Raw genomic sequence first — 14102 nt, 5'->3', positions numbered from 1 at the left:
AAGGGCGAGAAGGCCCCTGTTGTAAAGAAGAAGCTTCCCAAGATCGGCAGAGAGAGGTTGGAGATCTCAGAACTTTCGAACAGGTGCCCAAATCTACTAAGTATCTCTCAGATCTACAATGAACCTAGATCTGAGATCTGAGAGATACTCACCTGTAGGGTTCACAAATAAATCCAAATCGACCAACCTGACTCGACCCAACCCGAGTTGGCCGATTTTTCTTCATTACTGGTCAGTTTCGGGTTGCAAAGATGAATAAACCAAACCGAACCAAACCGAGTTATGTGAAAAAATATATATTCTTAAAAAATATCTATTAAATATAGATATTTTAGTTTTAAATAATAAATATATATTCTGAAATATATCAGATATATATTTCCGAAATATATATTTCCAAAAATTAGAAAATGTATATTTCGATATATTTGTATATATGTTTTGGTTTTAAATATATATTTTGAAATATTATATTTAATATTAACACTTTGACTTCATGTGCATTGTGCAAGCTTGGAGTTGGTTGAAACCCAAACCAACTCAAACTGATTAGGTCGGTTTTACTTAATAGAGGGTCGGTTTTGGTTTGATCTATAGGTAACCCGACCAGGTCGGGTCGGTTGAAAAAAGACTAGAAAACCGGTCCAACCCGACCCGTGAATAACTCTACTCACCTGGGCTATACAGGCGCTACTGCTAGAACTCTTTCATAGGTGATGAGGAGAGTTCATGGGAATATTGTTGTTGCTAGAAGTTGTAGCGACAGTGGTGATTGATCTTAAACAAACAAAAGCAAAAAAAAAAAAAAGAATGAAAGGGGTGTTCAGTGTTGCTGGTAGAGAGAGAGGGGAACGATGCATTTGAGGGATTCTGGCCTACTAGAGCGATGGTTTTGAGGGGAGGTTTCTAGTAAGGTTCAACTCACCCAAACATATCTTGCACTCAATAGGTTAGGTTTCCTGTTCATTGATTTCATTGTGGGGATATCGACAGACAGATCGAGCTCTCAAATGAGAGAGAGAGAGAGAGGGCTTGAGAAGAAGAAGAAGAAGAAGAAGGGAGAAGGAGAGGGGGAGGGGAGAAGGGTAAAATTGGGTTTTAAAAAAATATACATCACGTAGTGTCATGTGTATACAGGATTTGATGAAATATTAATGGATGCTAACGGTAAGGGTAGAGCTAGTCAATTGTCAGAAACAATAGGGGTTATACTTAGTCAATTAGCTAGACCATAAGGGTAGTTTAAGAAATTTGCCCTTTATTAATTGGCCTTTCATTAGATAATAGTGGAAAATGACAGTTTTGACCTTAATTTCCATTTGAATAAATTTAATCAAAATAAATTTAAAATAAGAATACCGTTTCTAACCCTAATAAACATGAGCAACCACTCTACTTGGTTCTATTTGGTCAATTTTGTCTTTATATATGAAATGTTAGGGGTACTTTTGGAATAAACAATCATGGCCTTTGCTTTGAACATTTTTTACACATTTTAGGCGATCATGTTACTATGTTTAGATGGCAAAACAAACATTTCTCACTGAAATGTTGATTAAGTAAATATGTTGCAAACTATAGAGGTGTTTTAGAAAAATGAAAACTACAAGGTAGGTTTAAGTAAAGCTGTGAAACTATAGGGGTGTTCTAGTAATGACCCAATAATTAAAAGAAGGGAAAATTCCTGATAAGTAACTTGTACTTTGGGCCTAGTGCCACTTTGGTCCCTGAACTTTAAAACGCAACAATTCAGTACCCGAACTTTCAAAATGTGTCAATTTAGTACCTAGCATTAACTAGTCCATTAACCAGCCATTAAGTGACATTTGAAAAGACACAAAAGCCCTTCAAGTGTCATCTAATTCTCTTTATCAACTATCCAAACGTTGACAAAAAATGAACACTCTCGAATCCTTGTCTCTTCTATTTAAGAAAGTTGGGGTCACGTGGGCATTCTGGTGACCCCAACTTTCTTGAATAGAAGATGCAAGGGTTTGGGACTGTTCATTTTTTTTTATCAATATTTGGATGGTTGATAAAGAGAATTAGATAACACTCGAAGTGCACTTGTGTCTTTTCAAATGGCACTTAACAATTGGTTAACAGGCTAGTTAACGACAAATATTGAATTGATACGTTTTGAATGTTTGAATACTAAAAATTATTGCATTTTAAATTAGAAAATTTTCCTTAACACAAAAACATAGAAAACATATTCTTGTTGAATTTACCTTGGTTTCCTTTCCTTTTTTCTACCTCTCCTTATATAAGTAGTCCCTAGAAATGGAGTCTGTACATAGAGTCTTTGTTTAGACACATATAGAGTATATGTATAAACTAATTATGAGGATGCTTGGCACTCCCTCCGAAATGGGAGGTGATGAAGGGTGATTTGGCACGACCTAGTAAGAAGGGGACACGTAGGCGCGACCTGCTCAAGGGGTGACAACTCAGCCAAACGAACCCAGCTCACAATATTCGAAGCTCGGGTATTCAGCCACCTCAGCCCAAAAACCACCTCAGCGTAGAGACACCTCGACATCCAATCCAGTTTGGGACTAAAGAACCAAAGTACCAGTTCGGAGCTAAAGAGTTGAAACGCCACGTAATCGACTCCAAAGGCCACCCTGACGGACTCTGAATTTCTTGGGATCACGACGAGACTCATCCTAACTCCGCTTGAATCGGAGGTAAATGATAAACCTTATCGCCACATTGCTCTCCTTAAAAAATGGAACAGATCTTATCCGCATGGCCCGGAGATCTCAGAGCTCTTTCGTAAGGCCCACGACTACTCCATTATATAAGGACATGAAACCCCAAGGCAAAGGTACGTGTGATTATTTACTCACTAGCATTCAAGCACTCAAGTATTCAGTTCGCATCTATAGTATAGTACTGACTTAAACATCGGAGTGACCTCGCCGGGTTAGCCACCCCGGGTTCTCTGATCTACTATTTTGCAGCTTGGTCCAGCACGCCGCGCAACTGGAGTTCAGATCATTTTCCAGCTAGGAGTATCTAGATTGCGCACCATCAATTGGAACCATCTGTTGGAATCAATCGAAAGGTCATCCCAACTTTAGCTGCAGTTTTATTTTTCAATTTATTCCAATGGATTCTTCTAGCAACACCGAAAAAAGCATTGAGATGAATGTCACAGGGGGGCAAGATCAACAACCAACCTTCCCCCAAGGTCCTACGGTATGCATTGGCCAGTTTACTATTCCTCTTACAGTTTCAGGAGTCCCGTCACTGCCCGTACCACACGGCACTATGCAAGTGAGCATCCCGCTTCCCCCAGGGGGCGCGACTTTCTCCGAGCCATCTGTGGTCCCTCTTGGAATCGGGCACTCCCAATTCCATGACCTTGTTCAGTGCGTCTGGACGATACAGATCTAGATGCATCAGGTCCAACAGTTCCAGCAATATCAGCAGTACAATCTGTACCAGCAGTAGTTCCCACCACTGCAGTCGAACCAGCAGCCAATTCCACCCTGGCACCCAGGGTTGCGTCAGGGCCAGAACCCGAATCGGCCTGGAACCAGCCAGAACGTCAACCGATCCCCCCATCGGGGTGAGGGGACCTCGCATGTGCCGGTTCCTCCCTGGGGTTAGGTTTCGCCCTGTGGGAGGAGAAACGGTCAGTACACTCCTCAAGTCCTGCAAGGAAATTTTAGAAACAGGCATGGGGATTGTCAGCTCAACAGGAGCAATCCGACTCGACACTCCCAGCAGGAAAATAACGGCTCGCGAGGAGATAACAACCAGCCCAAAGTTCGAGGTGCAAACTCGAGGCAGGACCCCTCCGTCCCTCGCGATAGACGGTGTGAACCCCAAGAGAACCCAACAAGGAGTCAGGATCCACCTCGCGGTAATGTCCGTAGTGATGCCGAAATACCAGATCAGATTGAAATCAACAGTATAGTAATGGCTCGCGAGGAGATAACAACCAGCCCAGAGTTCGAGGTGCGAACTCGAGGCAGGACCCCTCCGTCCCTCGCGATAGACGGTGCGAACCCTAAGAGAACCCAACAAGAAGGAGTCAAGATCCACCTCGCGATAATGTCCGTAGTGATGCTGAAATACCAAATTAGATTGAAATCAGTAGTACAAACGTTGAGCCGGCGAAGAAGTAGAAACGACAAGACACGCCGCTCCTCGGCCAGAAACAGTTCGCCAACGAAGCCAAGCCAGCAGGTAGAGCAAGCCAAAGAAAAGGAAGAAGTGAGCTCGGTGGCAACGAAGACTGCACCTCCATTACTTTGTCGGATATCTCCTCTGTCTCCCGAGCTCCTAGCAACTCCGATGCCGAAAGATTTCAAGGTACCCCTGTTAGACAAGTATGACGGGTCATTTGACCTCAACGATCATGTGGATTCCTTCCAGTCTCAAATGCACCTAGCTGGCTGACAAGTCCTGCATGTGTGTGGCCTTCTCCACTACGTTTAGGGGGGGTGGTCCGAACTTGGTATCGGAACCTCACGCCGAGCTCCATCAAAAGCTGGTTACAATTTGCCAACCTATTTACTGCGCACTTCATTACCGGCAAGAAGTGCCCGAAGTCGCAAGAAAGCCTTCTGAACGTGGTTCAAAGGGAAGGAGAACCAATCAGAAGCTATATAAAGCGCTTCAACGATACTTGCTTGCAGATACTAGACCTCGATCCAGCGGTGTGACTCACTGCGACAAAGAAAGGAATCACCCATAAAGAGTTCAAGTGGCATGTGGTAGCTAACAAACCAAAAGATATCTCCGAGTTCCTCAAATTGGCAGATCAGTTCATCGGTACTGAGGAGGAGATCAACCAAAAGATTGACAATCCACCGCCGGAGAAGAGGAAGATAGAGAATGAAGGGACGAGCAATGGTGGGTAGAAAAGAAAGTTCCCGAGCAGGGGAAGAAGCAAGTCAAGAAGTCGGTCCCCCTCACGCACCCACAAGCCAGGTCAGCGCTCCAGGACCCCACCCGTGGAGAGAACGAGCTATACGCCTTTGAACGCTAAGCGAGGAGAGATCTTAATGGTTATTAAGGATTCCTCCTTTGTCAAATAGCCTCCCAAGTTAAGGGGAGACCCGACAACAAGAAACTCGAATTTCTATTGCCATTTCCACCGAGATCATGGACACACCACGGAGAATTGCAGGAATCTCTGCGATGAGATTGAGGAACTTATCTGCCGCAGGTACATGAAGAATTACATATTGCGAGAAGAAAGGGGGCAAGCAGATCAACAGGGGGGGATCAGAGGAGGAATGGCCCCAAGGTCAGCAGGCAGAATGAACAACTATCGTGACAGTTGCTAGAGGAAAGACCAGTCCGCGGGGTGATTGATCACCGGCGGGTCCATCATTGTCAGATGTACATTGGCAGCTGGGAGGACCTCGGTCCGCGAATTGGAGAACGAAGGTGAAAACCCCGCCAAAGCGACCTCAACTCAAAGAACCGATCCTTTAGTAGTGAAGCTAAGGATCAACAACTTCGAGGTAAAACACATCTTGGTGGACTCAAACAGCTCAGCAGACATACTCTTCAAGGAGATCTTTGACAAATTACAGTTACAATAGAGCGACATGAAACTGGTAGATACGCCTTTGATAGGGTTCAACGGCGAGGAGGTCAGGCCTCTTGGCCGAATCAGAGTACCGTGGAAGTCGGCACGTGGCCAAACATTGTGCGATTTGAGCCCACGTTCCTGGTAGTCACGACTCCCTCCCCCTACAATGCAATAGTAGGTCAACTTATCACGCATGTTTTATGTGCGATAGTGTCCATTTACTACTTAGCGATGAAATTCCCAACTGATTACGGAGTGGGAATTGTGAGAGGTGACCAGCTCAAATCCCGCAAGTGCTACGTGGCTGCCTTAAAAGGAAAAGAAAAACTAGTAGAGGATATCAAGCTCGAGCAATCGATGGAGTATACCGATGAGCGAGCGACCCCGAAAGAAGAAACGGTCCACATACCAGTCTTTTCTATCGAACCAGCTAAAACTCTTCAGATCGGTGTCTCGATCAGCGAACCACTTCGAACCTAGCTAGTAAGTTTCTTACTTGAAAATTTAGATATTTTTGCTTGGTCCGCGACAGAGATGCCCGGGATTGATCCAAAAATTATAACTCACAAACTTAATAATATCGACCCTTTAGTCAGGCTAGTAAGACAAAAGAAATGCAACCTCCCCCCAGAACGTTGGAGGGTACTCAATGAAGAGGTCAAAAGCTCCTCGCAGCAGACTTCATGAGGGAAGTCCATTACCCGAGCTGGGTGGTCAACCTGGTTCTGGTGAAAAAGGCCAATGGAAAATGGCGCATGTGCGTCGACTACACCGACCTGAAAAGCGCCTGCTTAAAAGACTGCTTCCCGTTGCCCAAGATCGACCGCCTAGTGGACGTGACCTCAGGGCATGCGTTATTGAGCTTCCTAGATGCTTATTCCGGTTACAACCAGATTAGGATGGATCCCGCTGACAAAGACAAGACCGCTTTCATAACTGAGCTCGGGTTATATTGTTACAAGGTCATGCCCTTCGGATTGAAAAATGCTGGGGAAACATTCCAGTGCCTTGTAAATAAAATTTTTGATCCATTGATCGGCAATAAAGTAGAATGTAATGTTGATGACATGGTCGTGAAGACCTAGTTTTCAAATTCTTTGTTGAATGATTTAAAAGATATTTTTCAAATTTTACGAAGATATGACATGAAGTTAAATCCGAATAAATGCGTCTTCGGAATCGCTTCGGGTAAATTCCTAGGTTATATAGTCAACCGATGTGGCATCGAGGCCAACCTAGACAAAATAAAAGTGATCCTAGATATAAGACTACCCCGAAAAAATAAAAGAGGTCCAGAGGCTGACTGGCCGGATCGGCACCCTGAGCCGCTTCATGTCTAAACCGGCAGATCGGTGCCCACCCTTTTTTAAAGCTATAAAAAAGAGTAAGAACTTCAAATGGACTGAAGATTGCTAGTTTGCTTTTGACAAGGTGAAAAGGTACTTAATCACTGCCCCAATTTTTACTTGATCCGAAGAAGGGGACGTGTTAAAACTATACCTCTCTACGAGCGATGAAGTGGTTAGTTCGGTACTGATTAAAGAAGTAGATCGGGTTCAACAATCCATCTACTATGTTAGTAAAATTTTGTAGGATGCAAAAACTAGATATCCGGAGATTGAGAAAATAGCATACGCACTGATCATAGCAGCCCAAAAACTTCGCTCGTACTTCCAGGCCCATACTATCGTTGTTCTTACCAACAAACCCCTGAGGCAGATTCTGCTCAAGCCTGAGGTGTCTGGAAGATTAACGAAGTGGTCCATCGAGCTGAGCGAATGCGATATCCGGTATGAGGCTCGACCTGCAGTCAAAGCCCATGTCTTGGCAGATTTCGTAGCAGAGTGCACGTTTGGAGTTAACCGAGTTCGCTCACACGATGGGAGCATCAACCAGTGTGGCGCCAGCCCCAGTCAGAGTGGAACCAACCTGGGACGAGGAGCCCTGGATCCTCGCTGGGTTAGTCACCCCGGGTTCTCTGATCTACTATTTTTCAGCTTGGTCTAGCTTGCCGCGCAACTGGAGTTCGGATCGTCTTCCAACTAGGAATATCTAGATCTCACACCATCAGGAGGCATGAGATGAAACCCGAATAACTGGAGACTCTTTGTGGTATGAACTGTGGGCCACATGTGCACCTTACACTTTTGTTTTTTTTATTTGGGGGGGGGGGGGGGAGGGAGTGTGACTATTTATACTGGAACGAATGGGTATCTTGATTCGTTAGAAATTGGATAGGTAAAGAAATTTCTTGTTCAGTTACGTATAAACCTTATTTCCAAGAAATCATATCTTCTACCAAGACATTTTTGCATGCATTATCCTTATAGATTGATCATATTCTCATTTTTTTCCAATCCTAACCAGTCTATTATACATTTTTTTAAACATCCATTCAATAACCATTAAATGAATAATTCAGCTGAGAATGAGTGGTTGGAACCACTGCTTTTTTAGAAAATGGTGCCTTTATTTTTGTTTGAAATCGTTGTTGTCAAGTAGGATGTTTTTTGGAGCAACAACTTTTTCTATTTGATACCAATGCTCCAAGAAACATTTTCACCACTGGTATCCATTATTCAGTGCCACATTAGTGCTATATCATTGCCTTATGTATTTCAATTTAATTGGAGTAGAAAAAACCCATTTAATAGGTAAAAAAATCAGAGGTTGTTTCATGTTTATACCAATATAAGGTCTTGAGAACTTAATCCACTTTCTTGAGACCAGGTACACATCTTAGCATGCATTTGCATGGAAACATCTCTTATACTTTGTCATTGGGAAGTATTTCCAATATACAGTTGGATGTGCTGTGTAGCCTGTAGGGCGCCGATGTAAACTCCACTTTCTTGCTTCTACTCGAAAACTTAATACCATATCATAAAAAATTAATACTTATAATTGACAGTTATTCAAATATTTTAATCTTTAAATGTAATTAACTAATTAAAACATTAAAAAAATAAATTTAGAAAAAAAAATCAAAGCCTAGTTTATTGATGATTGGACAATATATCTTTTTCTTAAAATGTGTTATATAGCTGTGGCTGATATTTTGGAAATCAGATCAGCCCCTCACAAGTCTCACAGCACATTCCCACTGTCTATTGAGAATATCTCCCGATTATATATTAAAAATGATAATATCATCATCGGGAGATGTTCCCAATACACGGTGGGAATATACTGTAGAGGGCTGATTTGAACTCGATATTTTGATTGACACGATGCAGCCTAGTCTGCCAGTCTGCCTAGCCGGGGAAGCCAAAATAAAACTATGTTTATGTGTATGACCATGGTTCATGTACTTGTTTTCGGTCCGGTTCATGTAGATTCGACAACAACCCGATTCGTCTAAGAACCGTCCGTATTCGAGTATATCCCTGTCGTATCCTTTCGGATTCCTGCTTAAAGCTAGGGTTCTACAAATTTGAAACTGTCTTCCACTTTTTCCCTTTTACACTGATTTGAAAAATTGTAATCCTACGAAGATGAAGCTCAAGCAATTAGAAGGTCTTCTCGGAGATCTTCAGCAGTTCTCCAATCCAAAGGTTTCAACTTTCATCTCTCTCTTTCTCTGTTCCCCCTCTCTGAGACTCAGACACCCAGATGCACAGAGTTCAAATTCATTAAGCGAGTTTCTACTTGGAATGAGTTCTATTTATTGCCCCAAAATGATCTTAAGTAGTTTTCTTTGGTGGGTTGGAAGAATTTGAAGTAAATGATAAGAAGCTAATGCTTGGTGTCTTTAGGTGGAACTGGAGCAATACCCAACAAGACCCCACATTGCATCTCGGATGTTGTACATGGTATTCCTTTGATAGTATCTTCCCCTTTTTGATTGTATCATGCTCTTCCTTTTCTTTACTTGATGATTGATTTCTGAATTTAGACTGTGAGATGTCAACTTAATCATTCCATTCACTGTAATTGGATTTTGTCCTTGTGGTGCATTGTTTCTGACACTGTTAATAGTTTGGAAAACACAGGCTGAGAATTCGTTTGGTGATATAAGTGGGAAGGTGGTAGCAGATTTTGGTTGTGGCTGTGGTACTTTAGGTATTGCAGGTGCTCTTTTGGGGGCAGAGTAAGTAATATTTCTTCCTCTTTCCCTCGGCATGCTTTATGTTTCTTTTACCACGATTAGGTGCAGAGTTAATTTGGTTGAATTTGCTGACAGGTACGTCGTAGGAGTTGATATCGATTCTCAATCTCTTGAGCTTGCCTCACTTAATGCAGAAGATCTTGAGGTAGTTCCATTTCTGCTTCCAACTTCCAGTTTTATTGCAGTAGGTTGTCTACAATCACGCCAAGAAAAATATATTTCGTTGGCCTTTTATTTCTATGGTTGAAGATGAATGCGTCGATTGAACAGCTACATGATGGGAAAGATCCTGATAGTATAATTCATGCTTTTCTTTTCTTTCTTTGGGAGAACCCAATTTCTTTGACTATGGACTTAAATGCTTGTAGACTTCTTGTCCAACGGAAATATTGAACTGACCCTATTGCTGCTTTGTTAATTAATTGTGCGGGCAGTTGGACATAGATCTTGTTCTGTGGGACATCAGGAATTCGAAGTGGAGAGGTAAATTTGCGTCTATTTCTCATTTTCCATGCATACTGGGAGGGGCATGTACCATATAATACCAAAAAAAAGCGCAAACTGGGAAGGGTGTTCTCTCTTTTCTCATCCTTACATTTCTTCCTACTGTAACAATGTTTATGGAAAGATTTTTTGTCCCTCTTGAGTCTCTTAATTGGGGAGTAAATTAATATTGGTGAAGAACCTAAAACTATTTGCTGCTAATATTATTTTAGTTTATTTTAGATTCTGTATAATTTGACCACCACTATGAACCAATCGAGAATTTTCACCTTGATATTATCTGTTCTACAAATGCATTGGTTAATACAGACATTGGAAAATGACTTACCCTGCAGCCTTGGACTGCCTGATGTTTGAAATACATTCCTGTGTCAGATGTTAAAACCCATGGACAAATAGCGAATTAGCGATTTGTTATACTTTTTGAAGAAGAGATGGGCTTTCGATTTAAGTGGTATTATGCTAAAAGAATCTCATGAAAATGAATAAGGGCTTTTTTTATTTTTGCTGCAAGAATAAGGATATATTTGTGTCCCATGATATGCACCCTATCAGTCTTCATGGATAGTTTCTACCCATACTGTTGAGTTTGGTGCCTTGAATTTTGGTTTGCAACTCTCTTCTTGGCCTGTCCCGAATTATGTTGAGAAAACCCAAAGGCAAAGCGGAACCCCCGTGGTACAGACCTGCATTAATATTGGATCAGACCCTATATGAACCTTGTTAGGGTTTGGTTCTCATAGGTATTTTATTGTATCTTACACAGCAAGCCATCTTGTATCTTGAAGAACAAAAAGAGAGAGCAAGTATGTACCTAAGCTTGAAGAACGAAAATGAGAGGGTGTTTCAGTTGTATGGAGGAGGGTTTCTTGGTGAGAAGCTGTGAAAACTACAATAGTAATCTCCACTACTGTTATATAGTGGATTTCTTCTTCTTTGGCACTCGTGGATGTAGGCTATAAGATGAACCATGTAAATCTTTGTGTGTGCCTTGAGTGCTCTGTTTTCTCCTTTTGCCAATCGCTTTTCAGATCCTCGTGTTTTCGTTCCCTAATACATACAAACTGGAGTGCTACAGGAAGAATCCAACAGACGCTGGAACTATGGAAATCAGGTTTCAACTTTTCAGGAGAACCATTTCTGTGAAGGAAACTACTAATGATAACTTAGCGAGCTTCTTTACTCATGGAGGCAATAAATCTTTCACTTTGAGAGGCTATGCTGCATCAGATTCTATTATCTTAAACTTTCTTGCTTGAAATGCCTTTGTACGACTGTACCCTTGTAATGCCCTTTAGTTTTCACTAGCCAATCCTTGAACCTTCTTTATGCTTTATACACCTCATAGTGGCCACCAGCTTGTTCCTGAGGGAGAAGTTAAAGAATAATGTTTTAATGTTTTGTAGTGATTTAGTGATTTAGTGATTTAGTTGTTCGTGAGATTAATATTCTGTATTCACAGCATGTCATTTTTTATGTGCTTCTTTAACATTCAAGTTCATGAATTGTTCCTTCATCTAATTTCTCATTTTTTCTAAATGTAGGCCAAATAGTTGACACTGTTGTAATGAATCCTCCATTTGGAACTCGGAAAAAGGGGGCTGACATTGATTTTCTATCCACTGCTTTGAAAGTAAAGATCAGAGTATTTTGTTTATGTTTTTTACTTAAATGCCTTCTATCTACAGTGGTTCCTGATTAATTTTGTCATTTTAAATCAATTGTTGTGCCAGGTTGCCTCTCAAGCTGTCTATTCCTTGCACAAAACCACAACAAGAGATGTAAAGTTATTTCCTTTTTAAGTTGTGATGATTACTTGTTCAAGATGCATGCATATTTTTGTTTAGGACATAACTACATTAGAATGTGATATAGACACTGCATTTGTATGGTTGGCTGGTCTCTAGACATATTTCTATTTTGACATGTTGTTGTTGATCCATATATGGGGTGGATTCACTAGTCATTCATTAGGTTTCATTCCTGCTTTTCAGGTGTACTAGTATATTGCCTCTAGATGCGGTTGAAGAACTCTATTGCTTGGACAAGGGATTGTCAGCTTTCTATTTGTTGATAGTAGCAAGCTGATTGATCCCTACTGTTAGTTGTTGATAATTGGGTTCTCTTTTACATTACTGATATCTCCTAGGTTGTCAAGGATTAAAAAAAAAACTCTGTTATTTGCTGTTGTGGGGGGGTTAATGGTCTACTTTGAATTAGGATAAAGTCTGTGGCTCCATTGTTCTGTATTGCAACCACAAAATTGGAGGGTTCAGTCCTAGCTTCTTCCTAACCACGCTAAAAATAACCACAAATACAGATTGATACATGTACAAACAAGCAAATACGCATACAAACACTGAGTCACATGAATTTCATATGATGATTGAAAAGCTCTATTGCATTTAACAATCAAAAAGAAAAATAAAAAATCCTCTTTTCTATCGCATTTTGGAAATCCTTGACTTATTAGGATACATTATGTGTTCCTGAGCTTGAAAATCTTGGTCGCATGCAAACTGATTTGGACCTTTAATACTTTCTGACAAGGTTTTAAAAAATGAACCGGACAACGAACCGTTCAGGGGTCCAGTTCCCGGGTCGAATGGTCTGACTGTTTGAACCGAACGGATGGCCCATTCTGACAAAAAAATAAAAAAAGGCCAAAAACCGTTGGACGGTTCGAACGGTTCAACTGCCCGGGTCAGCGGTTTTCTGACCAAATCAACGGTTTTTGGCCAAAAGACGGTTCTGGGGTAAAACAGGACTGGTCAGATGACTGGTTCCCGGTTTTTCTGGTCCGACCGTCTGGTCCGGTCTGGTTTTGAAAACATTCCTTTCTGAAGTTTTTCATCTTAAATGTGAATCTGTTGTCAAACCATGGAATTAGCATCCGTTTGGAGTTTGTAGCCACAGGTGTATTTGTTTAAGAGGATTTTTCTTGTGAATATGATGACAAGCTCTTTTATTTGTTCCCCATTCTCTTGTTGTTGTAGCATGTGAAGAAAACAGCTTTACGGGATTTGAATGCTAGAAGTGCTGAGGTTTTATGTGAGGTATGGAAAATGATATTTGTGTTGAGTTCCCTTTGTCTATTTAACATTCTGGATTGTGGTGATTTATACAAGAAATGTGCTAATGTCTGCATTTTCACTCTTTTACTTTCATGATTGAATATTGCTTAGTTAGCAGAGTTCAGTTGCAGATCTTGTTTGCATGAGCTATTATGTACCTGTCAAGTTATCTTACTGGCATATGGTTTACTTATCCTTTTTCAGCTTCGGTTTGATGTACCTCAACTTTACAAATTTCACAAGAAGAAAGAGGTTGATATTGCTGTTGATCTGTGGCGATTTGTTCCCTAGAAGAATCAAGAAGGTTCATTGACATTGTGCATCATCAAAGAACAGCTTCAAAGGCAAAGTAGTGGAATGGACTTGAATCCCGTGTCTGTATATTTGATAAAAAACAAAGAGAGCAGAAGGAAATATCACACACTTTAGATGTTTTCATACCCTAGTTGAAAAATAATGCAACATAGTCTTTCACAAAGAAAATGAAAATGCAATATCATTGTTTTGGAAACTCATAACAAGAAAAACAGTTCACATTGGAGAAAACCCCCTTGAAAACACATTAACTTCAAAAACAATCTTCTCCATCAAGATACCATGGCCAAAACAGAAAATTATTACAACAAAGAAGCAGAGAAATTAAGAAAGTAGGTTCCAAAAGTAGCTTTAGATGATAATGCAAGTTGAACATTAATACAAACTTCCATCCAAGACTTTGACACTCCTTGTCACAACAAGAGTCAGATAATTAGCCCCTTACCAGGTTACATACAACTAATAGCAGCTTTACCCATCAAGCCTCATGTTGCTGTTTGTGCATTTTCTGTTTCCTCCCCCAAAGGGTGGCCTTCGGCAATTA

The 14102-nt window shown here is 41.0% G+C and overlaps 1 protein-coding gene across 1 annotated transcript; it reads left to right on the top strand.

Annotated features, from left to right (window-relative positions):
- Window positions 1–8893: 8893 nt before the first annotated feature.
- On the top strand, window positions 8894–13726 carry LOC104595139 (S-adenosyl-L-methionine-dependent methyltransferases superfamily protein). Its single transcript, XM_010255735.3, has 9 exons — window positions 8894–9111; window positions 9313–9369; window positions 9550–9647; window positions 9741–9810; window positions 10100–10148; window positions 11714–11802; window positions 11903–11950; window positions 13166–13225; window positions 13448–13726. The coding sequence occupies exons 1-9, from the start codon at window positions 9052–9054 to the stop codon at window positions 13532–13534; spliced, it is 618 nt and encodes a 205-aa protein (XP_010254037.1). The 5' UTR covers window positions 8894–9051; the 3' UTR covers window positions 13535–13726.
- The last annotated feature ends 376 nt before the right edge of the window (window positions 13727–14102 follow it).

This window comes from Nelumbo nucifera, chromosome 2 (genome assembly GCF_055504915.1).
Source record: "Nelumbo nucifera cultivar China Antique chromosome 2, China Antique-T2T, whole genome shotgun sequence".
Classification (NCBI taxonomy): domain Eukaryota; kingdom Viridiplantae; phylum Streptophyta; class Magnoliopsida; order Proteales; family Nelumbonaceae; genus Nelumbo; species Nelumbo nucifera.
Note: the sequence above shows the minus strand (reverse complement) of the source record. Positions and strands in the feature narration are given on the sequence as shown.

Excerpts from the sequence above, each read along its gene's own strand:
- LOC104595139 (XM_010255735.3), top strand. The coding sequence starts at position 9,052 with ATGAAGCTCAAGCAATTAGAAGGTCTTCTCGGAGATCTTCAGCAGTTC. Across the intron at positions 10,149-11,713 it reads CAGGAATTCGAAGTGGAGAG|GCCAAATAGTTGACACTGTT; the intron begins GTAAATTTGCGT and ends TTCTAAATGTAG. Across the intron at positions 11,803-11,902 it reads TTCTATCCACTGCTTTGAAA|GTTGCCTCTCAAGCTGTCTA; the intron begins GTAAAGATCAGA and ends TTGTTGTGCCAG.